Source organism: Manacus candei, unplaced genomic scaffold (assembly GCF_025592945.1).
Source record: "Manacus candei isolate 608988 ecotype Guabito, Panama unplaced genomic scaffold, ASM2559294v1 h1tg000076l, whole genome shotgun sequence".
NCBI classification, from domain to species: Eukaryota; Metazoa; Chordata; class Aves; order Passeriformes; family Pipridae; genus Manacus; species Manacus candei.
In genome coordinates this window covers 4,136,246-4,156,257 of record NW_026138124.1, presented here as the reverse complement: position 1 = coordinate 4,156,257, position 20,012 = coordinate 4,136,246, and the positions used below count along the sequence as shown (strand labels likewise).

General features: G+C 46.6%; 1 protein-coding gene across 3 annotated transcripts in view; it reads left to right on the top strand.

The window, feature by feature from the left end:
- The first annotated feature begins 5,793 nt into the window (after positions 1-5,793).
- SPNS2 (SPNS lysolipid transporter 2, sphingosine-1-phosphate) overlaps positions 5,794-20,012 on the top strand; it is a 133,445-nt gene continuing 119,226 nt past the window's right edge. Inside the window, exons 1-3 of one of the 3 annotated variants that reach the window (XM_051809309.1) lie at positions 5,794-6,826; positions 6,919-7,351; positions 7,549-8,868. In XM_051809309.1, the coding sequence (XP_051665269.1) occupies positions 8,574-8,868 (295 nt within the window). In that variant the 5' untranslated portion in view covers positions 5,794-6,826; positions 6,919-7,351; positions 7,549-8,573. Of the gene's footprint in view, positions 7,352-7,546; positions 8,869-20,012 lie in introns of those variants that run through there. The other 2 variants (XM_051809311.1, XM_051809310.1) reach the window with 2 other exon arrangements.

The following is a 20,012-nucleotide window of genomic DNA, read 5'->3' as shown; positions in this document are numbered from 1 at the left end:
GAAGTGAGTGGCTTCCTAATTGTGTAGCCCTTGTCTTGACTAATTGGACTCTTGATTGTTCCAGCTTTGTGAAACAGTTCCTGTTAAGGCACCAAGCACTACACAGTAGTCAGGTAATTACTCTGTGTTCTGTTTGCATACAAGAAAGATGACCCAGGTGTGAGCACACCTTGGTGAATCACAAATGTTAGTTATGTGATCTGTTCTCCTTCCAGTTGAAAATGAAGCCTAAGTTAAAGCTCCTCTGACTGGGATACAGGATTGTTTGAACTCCGAAAGAGTAATGGCTAATAATGTCCAGAGTTGCAGGTAACTTTGTCACTGCACATGTCCCTTTACTCTGCATCTATCTTTATTTTGTTTTTTTTCCCTTTTCCTTAGCTTTCCATCCCAGCTTAGTAAGCTATCCAAACTTAAGAGATAAACTTAAGTGCAAATCTACCTATTCCCTACCCTGTGCTATTTTCCTTAGGCAGTGGATTGAGAACCTCCTTCTTCCTCTTTTAAGACATGAATGATCCCAGAATAATTTGGATGTTCTTCAAATCACTCTTGAATTCCCTGATCCTGACTCCATTCAAACTGTGATCCCTTCAAAGCATCTCACCAGTACCTGCAACCACTGCTGCCTTGGGTAGGAACCCAGCTCAGCTTTCTAATTTTGGAGTAGTGCTTTGGCTTTGAACAATGACTGCCTTTCTTTTCCTTTCTTTTTGATTTTAATGCTCATGGTATAGAATTTGCTGTGATAGACAAAGAGCTCTTTGACCAGTGTTCTTGGGCTCTTTACAAGCTGGGCAGGGCAATCCACTAGTGAAGCAACCCCTGCATGGTCTGTTCTGTTTGATCAAGTGGATCAGTCACCAGTGTGGACTCAGAGCTTGAGACTGTTGAACTAAGTGTTGAAGCAGTAGGAATAACTAGGATGGTTCCTTCCATCCTGTATATCTAGTTGTCAAATGCTGTCCCATAGAATTGCAGGCAATCATTCAGTCCCAGGGTGTAATTGCTGGTAGTCTAGAAGAGTGCATTCCCAATATCCCATCATAAACCAGATGGCTTCACTGTAAATGCTGAAAAGGCACGAGCATTCTTGTGTGTGAAATAAAATAAACCCCTCTTCTGAAGGCACAGATCCACCCTTTGGATGCTGAGGCTATAAATGTTTTGGGTTTTTTTAAACTATAAATGCTTTGGTTCACTTGGAGCCCTATAAATTCCAGTGACCCTGATGATGTACTGACATAAATCACGTGACATTGTAATTTTGGGGATGATGTCTGGGACAATGGATGCTCAGCCCTAATTACAGCTGCTGGTATTAGGCTGGAGTTTTCAAAGTTGCTCGAGGAAATTTGGTCTTGAAATGAGTTAAGTCAACTCGACTGAGAAAACCACACAGAGCTGCACAGTCCCAGCCTGTTCCACTTTGTGTGACCTCATCTTTTATCTGTCCCCATGTGGGCAAAACCAAACAGTGGAATCGTTCCTGTTACTGTTGTTTTTGCAAGGATCCCCTTCTCATGGCTTGAGCCCTTTTGTAAGATGCCAGGCAGCTGTTTATGAATTGGTAACTGCTGGGTCTGTCCTTATTGTTTTGGGATTCCTCTGCTCCCACATGGACCTGGCAGTCCCTTCCTAAAATGCTGGGGTAGTGCAAGAATGCTATTTCTGTAGCTACCCATTCCACACTGGCTTCTTAAATGCTGGTTAATCAGACCTCAAGAATGTGGCTGTTCTGAGAAGTGGGATGCTAAGGGCAAAGATGCATCTTATCCTCTGCAGAATCTCCAGTGGGTGGAGGCAGTTCAGGCTCTACATCCTTTATTCAAACAGGGGACACAACTTGCCAAAAATGTGGCGTATTAGTAACTGTAGTCCCTGCTGGGACCTGAGGTGAGACCACAAACTCCGTTTATTTGGAGCATTGAGACTCCTCTGAATATAACAAAGGCCAGGACTTCTGGAGATGGATCATTGCATCCAACAATCCTGAACATCAAAGGCCATTCCCTAAGAAATCACTAAGGATTTCTTAGTGTTTGCCTGCTGTACCAACTGTTTGGGGAGAACAGGGTTGTTTGGAGGGTTTGGGGTTTTTTTTGGTGTGGGTTTTTTATTTTAATTTGGGTTTGGTTGGCATGAGCTATTCTATGCCAGGCAAGCTGGAACATTATACAAATGCTGTAACTGAAAAATTCACAAACAAATATTCAGGCACTTATGTAGGATTGTAGGGGAGGGTGAGAGCAGCTGCTTGTATTGTTGCAAAAGCTAAATGTTTTCATGGAAATACAGCTCCTTTTGCATCCAGTTTATCATTTCAAGCACAACAGTGCAAGGATCAGGAAGGAACTGGGCCTTGGGATGCCAGCTTCTGTTCGTGGATTTTTCCTTTCATTCACTGCCTCTGTCTCCGTTGTGTTTCTGTTGAATTCAAGGATTAAAACACTACTATCCTTTCAACATCAAGTCTGATTTGCCTTCTGAGAGATTTTTAAACTTCTGTGCACTTTAGGGGACTGTTCATATCTTCCTTGCTTAATGAAGTTGCTCTGGAGGTGACATGGTCAGTGCCCAGAGCTCTCTCAGTGAGATGGATCATATATGAGTGTAGAGGGAAAAGGGTGATGACCAGGGGCTGATTCACATCACTGAGTGTTGAACACATTAAATAGCTAAATGCAGGGCTGGTCTCCATAGGTAGTTTAGGGTAGAGAGCCTAATTTGAGAGAGTGACTGCTGGAAAACATGGAGATCTGTGCTAATGGATATCCTCCTTCCCTGGTTTGGAAGAGCTGCTTGATGCTCATCAGATCTCCCTGGTCACACGTGTCCCAGGAAACCTCTGAGCTGGAGGAGCTTGTAAATGCTGCTGGGTAAAATCAATTGTCAGTAACAGGTTAATTCAGCTGAGAAGTTTGTGAAGAAAAAGGAAGCCAAGAGATAACAGTGGGGCATAATGGGAATGTAGGTGTGTAATTGCAGGGTTGGGATTCTTGTTCCACAGAGCTGCAATCTGTTCGAAGCCCAAGAATGCACAGGGCTGGACAGACTCCTGTCACTGTCCTGTGTTTTGCTCTCACAGCCTTGATCACCACCTGATGATGTGACCTTTCATGAAATGTGGTCAGTTTAAGGCTTATAAAGCCAAATCTGGGGGTTGTGATCCTGCAGTTTGGTGTTCTGTCTAGCTGTTTTTTTCCTAAATGAGAAGCTGTGTGTGTGTGTGTGTGAGTCCTAATTTTGAATCACACAAAGGAAAATCCTGGAAAAGGACAAAAGTAGCTTTGAGTCATAATTATTTACAGTTGAACATGTTAGATTACTGAAGGCAGTCACTGCTCCTGATAATGGTAGTGGCTACACTGGTGCACATTTTGGCAAAACCTTATTTCAGGGAGACTCCAGTCCTATGACAGTTACGGTTTAGAGATTATTGTGACTTTCTGAAGTATAAAATGAGGTTTTTTTCCCCAAGATCTTTATTAACTGAAGAAGAAATCTGGATTTTAAATAAGCTGGGTTAGAGATAATTTCCTTTATTTCCAAAACAGCCATGTGATGTCCTTTTGATGGTCCAGTTCCTCAGGCTATAGTAACTGCCACGACTACGTAAGGTCCAACCTGGTTAAAAACAGGACTCACATTTGGGGTTTACCTTCTGTGGGTGGTTCAACCCCCTATTCCCCTCTGCAAACAGAGGGGAGAGAAGGTGGGAGGCTGGTCATAAGCTTCCTGCAGGCCAGGTCTGGCCCATGGGCCGGCTGGACTATGCACTGAAGTGAATATTGGTGCACTGCAAATACGGGTTTGTTTGCTCCAAGGTAAGTTATAGCTGTTGTCAACCAGCAGCGCTTCTGCTCACACTGACCCTCTCTGGAACTCTGGAGGCAAGGGAAAATCAATAAGTGCAGACTAGGATAAACTAAAATAAACATTTCCGAGCTTTTAAGATACTAACAAAATAATGAAAGGAAGAAAATAATCCCTGAAGGGATAAGCTCTGTTGACTGCACTGGGACAGAGCAGGGCCACCAACAACTGAGTCTGTTCTTGCCTCACTGAATATGCAGCCAGGTGCCTGCAGGGTCCCTCAGCAGAGCCTGGTTAAGGACCTGTGCCTGCAGTCCTTTGGTGTCACCCACACAGTGCACTGTGTTTGTGGCCACTGGGACCAGGCAGTGATGGGCTGTGGGCTGAGGGGCTCCCAGGGACATGCACAAGGCTGTGTCACTTCTCTGCAGGAAGGCTGCTGATTCTCTTAGCCCTTCTAATGCCTGGGAGTGGAATCTGCAGAGACTGGTCAGAGCTCCTCCTGGAGCAGAGATGAGCTGCACAACCTGCAAGAAGCAGGAGGATGAGCTACCTAAGTTCAGATTTGCTTTTCGTTGTATCCACACACCTCCTGATGGTGATCCCAGTGTGAGGGAGCTTCCTAGCTTTTAGACAGACACAGTACCCCCAGTACCTGGGAAGATGTCACCCGCCTTCATCACCAGGGCTGTGGGGACACTCCTCTTTTGTAACCACCATTTCAAGACTAGCTTGGTGTAATGTGCTTTCCCAGGGGCTCAGATCCATCGAGCAACTGAAGTGGGTGCAGAAAATGTTGTGTGCTTGGTAAGCAGAGTAAGGACTCACATCTTCAGCTTTGGGACTTTAACCCACCCAGCCTGACCTCCTGGATCATGAAATTACCCCCCGTTCTCTCTGCAGGGAGTGCAACAGCTCATGTTGAATTCAATAATGCACTTTCTAGAAAGGCAATCAACCTGGATTGAAGGAGATAGAGGGGTAGAGGATACACCCCTTCTTTAGCATTTTGTTCCAGAGGATAATCACTCTGTAACAAATGTGAACCAGATGATTCATTAGGACTTTTCTAACTCCAGCTCTCAGCCATTGTTCTGGTTCTTGCTATGCCTTTTCCCTCTTGATTAGAGCTCTTAAAACTGGCATTTTTCTCCCCATGTTACAACTTGCACATTGTAATCAAATTGCCTCTCAACAACCTGTAACAGCCAAACCCAGCAATGTCTCTGAGCTAGAATCCACGCTGTTTCTCTTAAGAGGTGGTAACCAGTGATTTTAGCAGTTCAGTCATATGATTCATCCTGCCACTAAAGACAATTCTATCACGTTTTTTCCAGTTCCCTCTGCTTTTCCTATATAAATCTCATATGGATGCAGTGGCATCTGCTGTGTTTGTGAGTTTTCCATGTACAGTTGAAGGTGTTAAGGTTGGCTGTGTGTCCATGTAACTCACTGCCCAAGCAATGCCTCTTTGTGCTGTATCTGTGGATGTCTCTGAGCTGAAACTCCTCTCTGTGTCAGAAATAAAAGGATGCTCTTGCAGCCTTGGTCCTGCATTGCTCCATGTTTGATGGCCTGCTCGAACTTTGGAGCATATACACTGACCTTAAGTTGGTGTTTGGGATGGTTTTTCTTTTTGGGGGGATTTGCTGGATCAAGAGGACTTGGAGAAGTCACTCCCCAGCCTTCTTAGGCAGTTATTTTAACATACAGTAAACCACCTTGGCTTCAGTGTCACCTCTGGTTTTGTGTTTGGTACTGGTTAAATGGAAAGAAATAAAATTAAACTTCAGTTCCTTGAGAAAGCTCTGCTTTCTTAGCTGCTTTCAGGAGAACCACTCGATCCATAAGACTAAGGTCTTTAATTCTGCCTTGCCTTTTAATCTCATTAACATCTCCTGAACATTGCAGAACATCTCATTAACATCTCCTGAACATTGCAGAACATCTCATTAACATCTCCTGAACATCTGCAGAGCCCAGGGGCAGCCCAAGCAGTGAAAAAAGTAGAGTAGAACAGACAGTGGATCAGACCATATGTGTCTGAGGGCTCCTGGACACTTTGGCTGGTCTCTCTGGAGCTCCCTAAACCTGCAGTTCAGCTCTGTTTAACGCCTGATATGTCTGGCTTAAAGAACACATGAGTTTTGCCTCCACTGCTGGGCAAGTTGGGTGGTCCTTGTGAAGCCATTTCACTCCTTTTCCCTCTTTCCTTCTTTTTAATTCTACTAGTTTCTGTTGGGTTTTTGTTTTGGTTTTGGTTTTTGTTTCCTTTTGAGCTATAAAATACTCTGGGTGACCACTGTCACTTGCCCAAATTACATACACCCTTGGAATAGTGGAATTAGTGGGGATGTGAACAAGCAGCTTTGCCAGTATAACCTCTCCCATACAGTCAGTCACATTGGAACTGCAGATGCTGCTAGGGAGTAAAAAATTATTCCCCTAGACTTCAACAGGTCAACCTGAACATTATCATTAATCCAGATGTGTTGTTTCTGTCACTGAAATGAGCTCTGGAATGTCTGTGCAGGCCCACTCTCAGCATTAAAATGTCATTTACCGCTAGGGAGTGTCACACGTCACCAGGAAGGGTGTTTGCTCCTTTCTTCAGAGGCTCAAACAGCCCTGAATTGCTGCTGACTCATCAAAAAGTGCCCTTTCCCCCCAGCAGCGTCCCGGGGGTTCCCTTGGTGGTATCTCTCCAGATTTCTGACATAGTCTGTCCCTGGTGTCATCAGTGGCAGGGTGTGACACAGCCAGGTATGCTGAGCACACACACGGGCTGTGCTGTGAGAGCTCCACGTTCCGCAGAGGAAGGCGGTGGGGGTTTGTTTAAATGTGTATCCCGGAGACAAAGACTTTAATCATGACACATTTTCTTAGGTAAGATCAACAGACTGAGAGAAATCCGAAATCCTAACGTGCTGTTCTTGGACGAGCGTGCGCTGGCTCTCCAGCAATCATTTTATTTCTCTGTTTTTAGTTACCTTTTGTAGTTTTACGACAGGTATGACAGGCTGGAGCCACTCTGGTTCTGAACACTTTTATCTCTTTGAAGACTCTTCTTTTTGAAATGAAATGTCTCTTGGCCGTTCTTAGCTCAAAGGTGGAACTTTATAGGGAGCGGGATGGAACTGTTTGCAGTGAGGGGAGCTCTGGAGCAATTTTACTTCCTTTGAAGATGCATGTTGCTCCTGAAGCTACTTCTGTGCAATAGGAAAATCGTCTGGGGCCAGGCAGGGAGCTGCAAGGTTGGTGGCACCTTCCAGGGAGCCCTTGCCCTGCCTCAAATCATCCCTTCCCTGACAGTCCCTGTGCCTTTAGACAGCTCTGGGCGCTCAGAGTAGGCAAGGAGAGTTTTTGTTTTTTCCAGGTAACTACACAGTTCTGCTCATCGGTGTGTTTGAAGCCTGCTGTGCAGCGCTGTAGAATAATAAAGGTAGAGAAAGGGAAGTCATTACTTGGTCCCACTGTGCTGGTGATGCTGGGCAGGTAAGACCCGGCCACTCCCAGGCTGAGGGGGCGGGCTGAGGTGAGCTGAGGGGGGATGTCCTCAGGGCTGAGGTGAGCTGAGGGGGGATGTCCTCAGGGCCGGGCTGAGATGAGTTGAGGGGGGATGCCCTCAGGGCTGAGGTGAGCTGAGGGGGGATGCCCTCAGGGCTGAGGTGAGCTGAGGGGGGATGCCCTCAGGGCTGAGGTGAGCTGAGGGGGGATGTCCTCAGGGCTGAGGTGAGCTGAGGGGGGATGCCCTCAGGGCCGGGCTGAGGTGAGCTGAGGAACCGCCTTCGTGGCTGGTCTGAGATGGGCTGAGGGGGAAGCCCTCGTGGCCGGTCTGAAGGGACCGCCTGAGGGCCAGGCTGAGGCAGAATGTGGGGACCTCGTCACGGCCGGGCTGAGGCTGCTGAAGAACCGCCTTCATGGCTGGTCTGAGGTGAGCTGAAGGGCTATCCCCTCATGGCTGGGCTGAGGTGAGCTGAGGGGGGACCCCCTCATGGCCGGGCTGAGGCTGCTGAGGAACCGCCTTCATGGCTGGTCTGAGGTGACCTCAGGGGGAATCCCCTCAGGGCCGGGCTGAGGTGCCGAGGAACCGCCCCTTCGTGGCTATTCTGAGCCGGGCTGAGGGGCCGTCCAGAGGCGGGGTAAGGGACCCCCTCAGGGCAGCTGGGGCGGGCTGAGGGGGCCTGAGAGGGGACCCCTCAGGGCCGGACTGGGGCCGCCCTCAAGGGGGTTGCGGGGACCTCCTCATGCCTGGACTGAGGCGGGCTGAGGGACCCCCTCAGGGACCGGTCTGTGAGGGGCTGAGGGGCGGCTGAAGAGCCGCCCTGAGGGGAGCCCCTTAAGGGCCGGTTTGTGGACGGCTGCGGCGGGCTGAAGGGACACTCTCGGGGCCCGTCTGAACACGGCTGACAAGCCGTCCTGAACCAGGCTGACGGGCCGCGCTGAGGCGGACCGAGGAGACCCCCCAGGGGCTGGTCTGTGCCCGGCCGAGGAGCCGCTCCGCGGTGCCGCCCGGGGCGGGTCTGACGGACCCCTCGGGGCCGGGGGGGCGGGGTGCGCGCGGTGGGCGGGGTCTGCGGGAGGCCCCGCCCCCGGCCCCAGCCCCGCCCGCCTGTCAGAGGCGGCCGGTCCCGGGCAGGCTCGGGGCGGCCGCGGGGATGCGGCGCTGAGCGCTCCGGCTGCCCGTCGGTCTGTCCGTCCTTCCTCCGTCACTCAGTCAGTCACCCCGCACGCCGAGATCCCCCTTCCCGCAGCCCATGATGTGCCTGGAAAGCGACGGCTCCTCCGGCAGCAGCCCGGGCTGCGGCGGGCGGCTGCGAGCCGGCGACGAGGAGGAGGAGGAGGACGGCGAGCGGGGCTGCTGCGGCCGGGGCGCCGAGGGCGAGGTGCAGACCCTGTCGGGCAGGATGAACCCGCCGGCGGGCGGCAAGCACCCCGACCGCCCCGCCGCCCTCCGCAAGGCGCCGAGCCTCGGCCGGGCCCGGGTGGCGGCCGCCGGCATCCTCAGCGTGGGCAACGTGCTCAACTACCTGGACCGGTACACGGTGGCAGGTGAGCGCAGCCCCCGCCCTGCCCGGCCCCGGGGGCGGCCGCCGCCGTGCCCGGCGCTGTCCCGGCGCGGGGGGCGGCGGGGATGGAGCGGGGCCGGCGGGAGGGATGCGGTGCCCATTGTGCGGCCCCTCCGGTATTGTTCTCTAGTTTGTGCGAATTTTGTCGAAAATGAGAGGAGAGCCCTTTGTTCGTGCGGGCTGGATGGCGGAGCCGGCGGGGTTCGGGAGGGAGCGGCGGCGGGCAGAGGGTGCTCGGGGAGGCTCGGGGGGCGGTGGCAGCCGCGTTATCGATCCCGGCACAGGGTGACAGGTGCGGCCGCGGGGACACGGGCTGTGCGGAACGGGGATGCGAGCGTGTGTTCGGGGGTGGAAATCGCAGCGAGGCAGATCGCCCTTCGCTTTGTTTCTGCGGAGCGCCTGCAACACCCGGCTGTCCTTCAGCCCTGTGCCAAGGAGGGTCCCTTCCCTGCAGAACTCCCGGGCAGGTGACAGCAGAGCTGGCAGGAGCGGGCGCAGGAGGAGCCGCCAGGCAGCTGCAGTGCACTTTGCAAAGCTCGGTTTTCGGGAGGTAAACACTTTAATGTGATGCGCTGAGGGATGCGTGACCAGCAGCGCTGCGTGAAGCGCTGTGTGCCTCGGTGGGTACTACTACTATGAGGCTCAGCTCCGAAATAAATGTGCCTTGGGATGTTAACTGTGCCGTCCCTAGAGAGGACTCCTCCTTCGTTCCTTCCCAGCAGGGAAGGAGATCATCACTAAACTTTTCCTGATTAGAAACGAAGTAGGCTTGTTGGTAATCAACTGTCTCATGTCATTAGAATATAATGCATATTCTGTGTTTGGCAATACTGATAATTTTATCTTCAGAGCTTATAAAGGGGTTTGTGCATGTATAAATTTTGCTCTATGCATATATATGTTTTAATCACTAGGACTCGATGTGGTGTTAAGCAAATCAGATATTTGTTTATGCTGCATTAAAATAATGTATGTTTGTAGGGCAGTGATAGAGTGCAAGGGGCATAAATCTAGTCACTGTTGTCAGAATAAGTTGGCCAGGCTGTATTTGTTTTGTCTGGAGTAGGGAGATGGGGAGGATTAGAAGGAAAATTTAGCTGGCACTGTTGTGGCTTTTTGTATTATTATTTGCAGACAGGGCTTGCTCCTTCAGGAAATGTAAAGGCCAGTATTGGGAGGTATTGAGTGCTCGGCTGGTCGTCAGTCTGCTCCAGGAGGAAGCTTGAAGATACAAGGTTAACCTGTTATTATTGAAGGAAACTGTAGTTTGCTCCCTTGCCCTCAAATAGGAACCTCTCTAGCAGAGAGTTTTACTACAAAGCACCATTTTCCTTCAATGCACGGAAAGTTTCCTTTTTGGGAAGCTATTTCCCCCTCGTGCATGCTTAAAAAAAAAAAAAAATCATAAGTCATTATCTAGTTCATCTATTTGCTGTAGTACTTTCAGCAGGACCTTTGTCATCTGATTTTTCCGCCTGCAAGAAATGAAAGCAGCATCTTTTCTGGGAAGGCTGGAAAGTGCCTGACCAAGCAGAAGACAAAAATGCCTGCCTACTGCAGTGTGGCATTGCCAGTCCCAGTGCTGTGATTGCCAGTGTTTGCAGGATAAACTCTGCTTTTGCAGTGCTCAATAACTGCCCCGTGCAACTTATCTGCTAGCATTCAGCCTGATATCAAAGGTTTGAGGTCTCAGACATCAGACTTGCCCCTGGGGACAGAATCAAACTTTGCATGGCCTTTTTGTCTTCTGTCAATTGGTATTTACTTTTCAAACTGGTGTTTTATAAAGTGCTAATCCAAAACATGGAATAATTTAAATCCAGCCTAATAGGAGAGCTGTGGTAATAAAAATTATATGTTTTGAGCTCAAAACTGACTTGATTATAAAGTCTTCTCTGAAAGCAATCTTTGCTTTTGTATTTTGAGTCTTAGTGCATACCATATGCTTATGTGATGTGCACTTGCAGATGAATCAAGCTGGCACTTTGAATATTCAGCTCATGTCTCAAGACAGGTAATAATTAGTGAATACAACTCTCCAGACCTTCAAAGTACATTTCAAATATGAATTGTTGCAGCAACGTAATAAGGGATTTTAACACCAGCCACATTATGGCAGGGGAAGTAGCATCAGAAGTTATGATTTACCTGAGGCCAGTGAACTGTTGTGAGAACTGGAGTTAATTTCTGGTTCCAGCTCCATTTGAAACAAGTGTTAGAAGAGCATCAGTACCAATGGAAAGGGGTTCCTGAGGATTTGTGTCTCAAGGGTGATCCCTCCTGTGGGTTCTCTGACGTCAAATAGGAGTTGACCTTTGTCATTAACCTTTCTCTTCTTGTCTTAGGAGAGTCTCGCCTCTACCCAACCTTTTTTTTTTTTTAAATGGAAGTGTTGGGAGCTTTGGGACTTCTTCCTGCTGTCAAATTTAGTCAAAAGCAGGTCAGTGGCCTCAAAAGCAATTAGTAGGCAGCTGACAGACAGATAAAAGCAAACAGAGAATCCAGTTGTATGGGCACAGTACTACAAGTACAATTTCTGTTTTACCTGAGAACTTGATTTCAGTCATTTTGGCCTTCTAAAAATAAATGCAAGTATAAGAAAAAGTATATATTTAGTGTGTATGTATATATATATAACAAGTGTATGCAAGTATATATTTAGTATATGTTTGGTCACTAGGAAAAAAGGTCATATACAGAGTTATTTGGTCCAAATGTAGTTCCCTGGGTGTCTTCCACTGTTTTTTAACATATCCACACAGAAGGTGGATAATACATATCCAGTCAATGCAAGAGCATCTTATGCAAGAGAAAGAACTAGGCTGACCCCTGCTTTAGCACATCTTGCTTTATTTAAAAGTAAAAGCTTTTGCCTTGCTACAAAGTAAACAGCAAATGTGGTATTTTGTGGTGTTTGTGCTCTGGACACAAGGACATTGTGTATAATGAGTTGTTCTTGGGTAACCTTTTTTCAGGTGCAAGACACAAGAAAGTGGCTGCCAGTTTTCCTGGTTTTGGCTTAATGACTTCCCAGTATGGACTAAATGAGTTTAGGATGGGATGTGACTTCTGGTATCTGGGGCAGAACTTGGGGGCAGTTTCCCAGACAGAGGACTTATCAGCTTCACACCTGACACTAAGTTGCAGCTTTTTTGGGAATACATGGTGAAACTGGGCCTCCACCAAGGACTGGCCTGTTTCTTGTGGTTTAAGTTTATTCCAGTACTTTAAAAATAAAAAGCCTACACTGTAGTAGTGGATATTTCAATAATGTCCTTATTTTTACACAGAGTTGGGAATTTCCACTGTGTGTGGAGTATGTTAAAATATAATGATATTTGAGAGAAGCTGTCCCAGACAAAAAGTGGGAGTGCCTCCACTGTGGCTCTTGGAAAGGAAAGACTGAAAACTGTGCTGAGCATTACCAACTTGAAGGGAAATGATCCTCTGCAATTTTCTTAATAGGTCCCTGATCATCCTGAAAACAGTTGCCTGTGGAAAAAGCGTTCTTTCGAGAGCTGTGATGTTTTGCTGCTGTTAGGAAAGCCAAGAGTGGAGGACAAGGGAGAACAAGCAGCAGTGAAACCACTGTAGGTTTACCTGTGAAGCTGCAGCATTTCAGCCACCTGGAGATGCTGGGATGCATCTTCTCCCTTAATGAAGTTTTGGGAAAAGTCATCTTCCTTTCAGAAGCTTGGAATGCGGTTTCACAATTATTCCACGGGTGACCTTTTGCTGTTGACGATGAAAATAGTGTTGCTTCATTAGGGTGTCACCTCCACCTTCTAATTCAGACGCTACTTCCTGGCATTTCTGTAGTGCCTTTAATTTAAAGGTAACGATTTAATTAAGCTGGAGAACTCCCCAGCAAAGTAAATGAGTCTTGCTCTCCCACTACAGAAGGGGAAACCGAGTTTGTAGAGCCATTTGCCTGTGGTGATGGAGTTAGTGGCAGAGCCTTGGCTGGTATCAGCTCATCCTTGAGGTTCTCCAGGCCTGTCACACAGTCACAGGCTCTGGTCTGCTGGGTTTGTCCTTTAAGTGTCTGCAACTTGCTAATAGCCATATTTGTGTTAATTAGCCTCTCATTACAACACATAGTTGCAAATCCAATGCCATTCTTTGAAGATACATGCATGCAAATGATCGTTGAAAGTCGACAGTCGAGTTTCAAACTGTGTTGTACGAGCCCCAGCTGAAGGGTTAGGAAAGGTTCAGCACTAACTCTCAAGTGCCAAGACATTCAAGAGGTTATGAGCCAAAACTGCTCCTTTTTACTTGTGAACTCATGTTTGTGATAGTAACATATCACCTGAGAGTGTGCTTCCTGCTGAATGAGCTTCGTGCAGCCTGAGATCCCACATGGAATGGGATAAAGAGAGCCTTGTGACAAGACTCAGTGCTTACAGCTTCAGGGAGGAAACCATGAAGTGGCAGTGCAAGCTCTTCATTCTTCTGTCTCTTGTTGAGCTAATCTCAGCCCAGGACTGAGCTGTGGAAGGACTTCAATGCTGGAAAATATTAGAAAATAATATTGACTGAATGCACTTGAGCAGCAGCGCCAGCAGCTCACGCATGGGAAAGCTTGTGAAAGGATGACAGTGTTTCACTTGGACAGCAGGTACCTGTGACTGGCTCAGAATTCAACAAGTCCTGCACTGGGAGCAGAATTTAGGACTGAACCTCCTGCACTTCAAAAGCAGGTGACAAGAAGTGCTCAGCAGCACGAGGAGGGGACTGTGTAGCAGCATCTAATTCCCTACTGCTGTGTTTTCCCTCTGTGATGGGCTTTATTGCAGAGCCTGCTCCTTCCTGTCTTCCAGTTCTTAAGTGAGTTGGCAGAATTTGTTCCAGAGTACTTTACATTTCAAGTGAAGTCTTATTATGTTTAATCACGGTATTTTTTCTTCCTTGTGCTGTAGCTTTGCCAGGCTGTGACTATCTTTGTTATTACGGGCAGATTTTCCTGTTTGACTCCGAGATCCTCTTTCATGCATGTTGATTAATTTTATCCCCAAAGCATCCAAGCCATCACAGCCAGTGAATGTGGCCCTTATTACATGGAGTTAAGATCCTCATAAATATTGAGTGTGTTCTTCAGAATAATGTGATGATCTTATTAGTCCCTTGATCTCCCCGACTGTCAATATCAGAAGCTTTGTGGTCAAAAGTGTGGGAATTCTGTAATCATTCCTTCAGGACTTTTCAAATACCATACCAAGCTGTCCTAGGGTTAAATTCCATCAGCCAACTTGTACAATTAATAGGAACAACTGAAAATATTTAGTCTTTATTTCATCAGAAGCAAATGAGGTGCTGGTTACGGAGCATGGTGGGTTACAAAGTTTAGCAGATGTCCTTAAAAACTGGCAAATTTTCCCCTAATATGGCATCCCTGGGCTTTCAAGTGCTGAGGAACTTGTGATTGAAAGGTGTTACAACGTTGTCTGAATGAAACAAGGTTTGTAAAGGTCTTGACGTTCCTTATAACTGTTGCTAAAAGCTCCTGGTACCTACTAAGGAGATTCAATGGGAATTTTGTTTTACAGATAGAGAGTAGGAAATTTGGTGATCTGAACTCTTGCTGAGCTGTTGCTTGTTTGCATCATCATTGCTGGGTGTGTTTTATAGACCAGGACATGACTGTGCAGCTTCTACTGGAGCAGGTGGTGCACCCAAGGTACTTCTGATCCACATCTCTCAGAGATATTGGAGAGCTGTAGGCCATGGATGGGGGATTCTGAAGGAGACAGGAGGCAGCACTGGTTAGTGAGGGGCTCTAGGAGATGAGCAGATATGATTTATTTTGTGGGCAGCACAGCCAAAGGGTGAGGAGGGATTCGAGGGAAGGGCAGCTTTCAGCAAGTGTTTGCATCTCCCAAGCACCATGAGCATCATAAAAACAAAGGATGGAGATGTCTGCTGGGAATGGATAATGGAGGATGATGCCCTTCTGGCTGAGAGAGTTTTGTGGAAATTGGAATTATGGATGTGAGGTGATGAGTGTTCTGGAAAAAAATCATGTGGGCTCAAAATGAGTTCTACAAAGGACCTGTGAAGTGCCTGAGGGGACATGGAAGTTAATGGGACTTGAGCAGAATGGGCTTGGGCTCAGAGCCCAGAGAGGTGTAAGTGAGGTGAACAACACCTCATGGTTTCCAGAGGAGTTTGGCATGGCCATCTCTTGAAAATCGCATTTTTTGGGGAATCAGTCTGAAAGTCAAGAGGCAAATCTGAGACAGGTACAGGCAAAATAAATGAAAAAAACCCTTAGACAACCCAAACCAAACAACAACCCCCCAAACCAAACCATTACTTGTGAGTCCTTAACTATCAGATCCCCACTTTGAGCTTGGGACTGTAAATCAGCTCCCCCTGTTCCTGGGCTGGAGTTGGTGAGCACAGCAGGCACCTCGTGCACCTTTCTCCTCCACACATCTGTTTGCATTGTTGTTTTGTGGGTGTTCGTGTCTGATGTAACCCAGCTATTTCTGTAGGGTTGCAGGGAAAGGAAGTGAAAGGGAGGGAGCACTAATTTCCGTGCTCCTGGTTTTACAGCAGTACATAAATAATCAGGAGAGTGAGAATGCATGGGATCCTGGGAGACTGAAGGGAGGTGCAATCCAGCACTTCTGTGGCCATGACGTTGGACTTGTTGCCAGTCAGGAGGTGGCTGAAGGTCACTTCTGGAGGGCTCTTGAATGAGCTGTTCAGGGTGCTCTGGTGGGCTCTCCCCACTCCTCAGGGTGCTGTGTTTCATGGAAGGCTCCACACAAGGCATGGCTGGGAATCCCCACGTTATCTCCCCCTGTGTGAAACCACAGAGTGAGGAATTGGGTCCTTCTGTCAGGCTGATCCTTCTGGACAGCAGTGGAGCATGTCATGAGAGCAGTGCAGGAGCTCCCACTATTCCGTACTTCTGGTTTTTTAAGGGAATAAATATCAATCAACCTTCTCCAGAACTGTTGATCTCCTACCACAACTGAGATCAGAGAGCAATTTTAACTGAAGAGAAGAGAGAGAGGAAATACAGAAGAAAAACTCAGCTTTATGCCTTGCCAGACCTAAATTTAGGCTTCAGAAATATGAACATACCAGGGTTATGTTGTTGGTGAACGATATTATCTCCTACAGAGTTTTTCTATTTGTTTCTTTGTTTATGGGTTGGTTTTTTTTTTTTTTAATACCTTTCTTATGCTTCTGCTGGTGACCAGAACAGAAGAGCAGAGGGAAAAGCCCAGGGTTTATCCATAGAATAGCTGCAGTAGCAGCTTGGGGCTTGGCTGGCAGAGTGAGAGAACCCTGTGCTGGAATGAAAATCCTTTCAGCCTTGGCATGTGATGATTTTTTTATTATTATTATTATTTTAAGGCTGTGCTGAACCAAAACTGCAGTAATCCATCTTACTCCTTGTTCAGGCTTCTGCCAATAATTATGTAAATAACAGATCACAGTTAATTATTTGTTTCATAGCTTCCCATTTTCTGTATTTGTGTTAGAAACATGTCATTATTGTGTTAGGATGCCAGGCCTGGGTTCTTGGCCACATGGCAAACACCCAGAGTGGGTGAGCTGACAGTGGCCAAGGGCCTCGTGTCGCTGTGAAACCTGCAGGGCCCGACTGGAACCTGCCTGAAGGTTGGCTCTGATTCCCTGCCTGTGCTGGGGTTTGCTGATCTGAGCTCTCTGCATATTCTCCTTCCAGAGGAGGGATCCTTTGGGAGGCTTTGCCAGCACAGCAGTTTGGAGCTGGAAGGGGGGTCTTGCCCTGCTGTTGATTTGCAATTTTCTTTCTGCCTGTCACCTTTTGCATTTCACAGTGCCCGGGTGGTGGTGATGACCTTGGGTGTTCTGCATTTATCCTGGCTCAGGGAGTTGCTTTAGTCCAGCTTTGCCACCAGGAGGGTGGTTTGGGAAGTCCACAAATCACTGTGTGCTCCTGCTGTGTTCCTCTGCAGAGAGCTTTTTCATCTGTAAATGTGAGACTGAAAGGATTTCTTTCCTAATAGTTTTCCTTAAGACATTGGATTTTCATGCTTGCATTGCCAGTTGGTTTTCTCCAACACATTTGTGCTTGTGAACTCTCTCCCAGCCAGAGCCACTATGGATTGGCAGGGGATAAATACTCTGATGTGACACCAGCTGCCCACTGCTGTCCAGGCTTTGGTCCTGGAGCAGGTTGGTGTGTGAAATGTTGGTTGTGAGACACTGAATCAGGGCTGCTGAAGTGCCTTGGGCCAGGCACTAATTTTGTGCAGTTTCAGGCCTGCTGTTGGTGCTAAATAATAATTAATATGGAATTGCAGCACTATTAATAAATTCCAACTGTGCAAACTATGCAATAAGGAGAAATTATTTCTATTGCACCAGCGTGGCTCATAAAGAGGGGTCACTGCCCGTGTTGGTGTGCTGAGCTATTAGAACTCAGGTGCTGCTGCAGTTAGACCAGTGTGGAAGCATCTCTAATAGTCTTGTTATTTCCGTCTGGCAGCCTGAAATGCTGACTAACTTTCAGGATAACAATCTTTTGTATATTCAGGAAACAAAACACCCAAGGGCCACTGGTGACTGGCAGCTCCAGTGCTCTGATTCAAACTGACAGTTCCTGATCAGCTCTGTCTTGGATGTGTTAGTTCCTCCTCTCGTGGGGAGGAGAAGAGGGAGGACAAAAAATGATTTCATGTGGTAGTATTAGGATATGGGGCTTTTTTCTTTTTTTTCCCCTCGCAGTTTTTCAGGAATTTGTAAGTCAAAAGTACCTGAACAAGGTACCTGAGTATTAGTGCTTGGAAGGGCAAACACTGATCTCTCCATGATGACTTTCCTATAACAAAATACAGCAAATACAGAAATATTTTCATATACATATTCCTATAACAAAATAGAGAAAATATCTGCCCTTCTCCCCAACAGCATTTCTTAGCTGTTGAGGGAATAACCAACTTTACTTCATTTACCTCTGTGTTTATTTAATCTACTTTTTGCACACAAGCAGTGAGCAGCACTGGGGGCTTGTGGGCTCTGTGGTGTGCTTTGAACTGTTCTGAAGTGCTGCAAAAGCAATAAAATTAACGAGTTTTTCCTTCTCTTGCCCATTTCATTGTAGCAGGGTCTTGGTAGAACTGCTAAAGTTTAGTGTCACTCGCTGTTCCCTTCATAAAACTGGTACTTTTAGGAAGTGGAAATTTGCACCTCTTACGTGTTGGCAAATTCCAGCTTGGCATCACTGGGTGTTGCTCACAGTTATTTTGTAAGGTGGGATGTGTGAAGGTAGTGCACTGTTTATATGTGATTTAACATATTGGGTAGACCTTTCAGGACTTAAGTAAATTTTGGGTCATACTCTCAAACCCCTGGGCTTGGGGGCACTGGAGAAGGGGGAGCTTTCAGAAGCTAAAACACCTTTTCAAGTAGAGTTAGAATTACCTGTGTCCTTAAAGGTGTGCTGAGATGCACGTGGTATTAAAGCACATTTTTATTACCAATTTAAAAGTGTGGAATACTTTAAATTATTACAAAGCTACCAAAATTTTCAAGATTTTGGACTGTGGACCAAGAGAGTTGCAACAGTAACTGAAGAAGAGAGAAGTAAATCATTTTTCCTCTGCATTTCATTGTGCTTTTAAAACTTCTGTTTGGAAGTGGCTCAAAATTATTAATGCTCCTGTAGTCCCATTATGTTCAAAAATATGTGATGGTTTAAATGTCAAACTGCACCTCACTGCAAGCTTACATTTGCCTCACAAGTGTGCATCTAAATCACTTGCATTGCTGAAAGCCACTTAACAAGAATAAATTAGCAGTGGAGCTGATGTTTGAATAAAAACAGGAGTTATGTGAGTGGCTGGAGAGAGCTTTCTGTCTGTAAGCACATGCAGCACAACCTGAATGAGGATTTAACATTCTTGATTTAAATATTTAGTCAAGCTCTATTTATACCATTTTCTGTGTGAATGGGAGATATGTTCACCCCCATTTAGGACTTACTGGGCTTTGTAACCTGCTGAAGTTTGGTTTTATTCACTCAGACTTGTGCAAATGAAGCACAGGCAGGTTCAGTCCTGAGTGGGAGAGGTTTCCTGGGCCGTTCCCCCCCGCAGCAGGAGGTTTGGGTGTTCAGCAGTGGCAGAGCTCGGGTTGTCCAGGCAGTCAGAGATGTTCAGCCCCTGGTCTGGGTGCAGAGACTGCCAGAAAACAACAGGCAGGCTCGGTCATGGGGTGGCCATCACTAGTTAGGAGATTTAAATGACTGATCTGATAATTAAGCTGTTTGTAAATTCAATTAATCACACTTTCAGCTGCGTTTTTCAGCGCTTCAGTTTTCTTGGTAGCTTAAAACAAATAAAACTTTTGCTTTAGTGAAAGAAGCCGTTGAGAAGAAGATTTTTTAACAGCACAGTTTTCCCACTGTTTTCAGGGCTTTCTCTATTCTGCAGGAGCAAGGTTTTTTTATTTTTTTATTTTTTTTTTAATCAATGCCTTTGACATAATATAGAAGATCCCTGTTTGCAGCTTCCATTCAAACATGTGGACTCCAGTTGCCTCTGCTGGTGTTGAGTCATAAAGGCAGGAGACCTAAAATACAGATCTTACAGTCGTGCAGGAAGTTTCTATTTTAAAAAATAGGTTCATAAGTGTGGTGTTTCTGAAATATATCGGCTCCTTTGTAATTACACACTTCGGATATTAATACATATAATTTTGGAAGTATAATTTAGACTCCGGTAGGTAGTGTCATGACAATTTTAAGGTAGATTTAAAAATATATTATATCTAAATATCTCAAGAGAAATTTTTCTTCTTTAGTGGTATTCTTGGGCTTAGTCTGGAGGACCTGATCTAGACTCTGGGTGGTTGTTTTTTTTTTTGGTTTGGGTTTTGTTTTTTTTTTGCAGAATGCAATAGAGACTGAATTGTTCTGTCTTTTAAAGGAACAGTCCCTGGGTGCTTCTATGAGATTTCAGGGCTAGAGGGAAGCAAGAGCACACTTTGGATAATTTTAGGTTATGAGTTCTGGTTGGAAAAGTCTCTTGGCAGTTGTTAAAAAGCCAGACAGTAAAAGACTTGGCTGGTGGGGAGCTGGAAGAGTGTGGCACCTACAAATGCTGTGGGCCGAGTGTCAGAGTG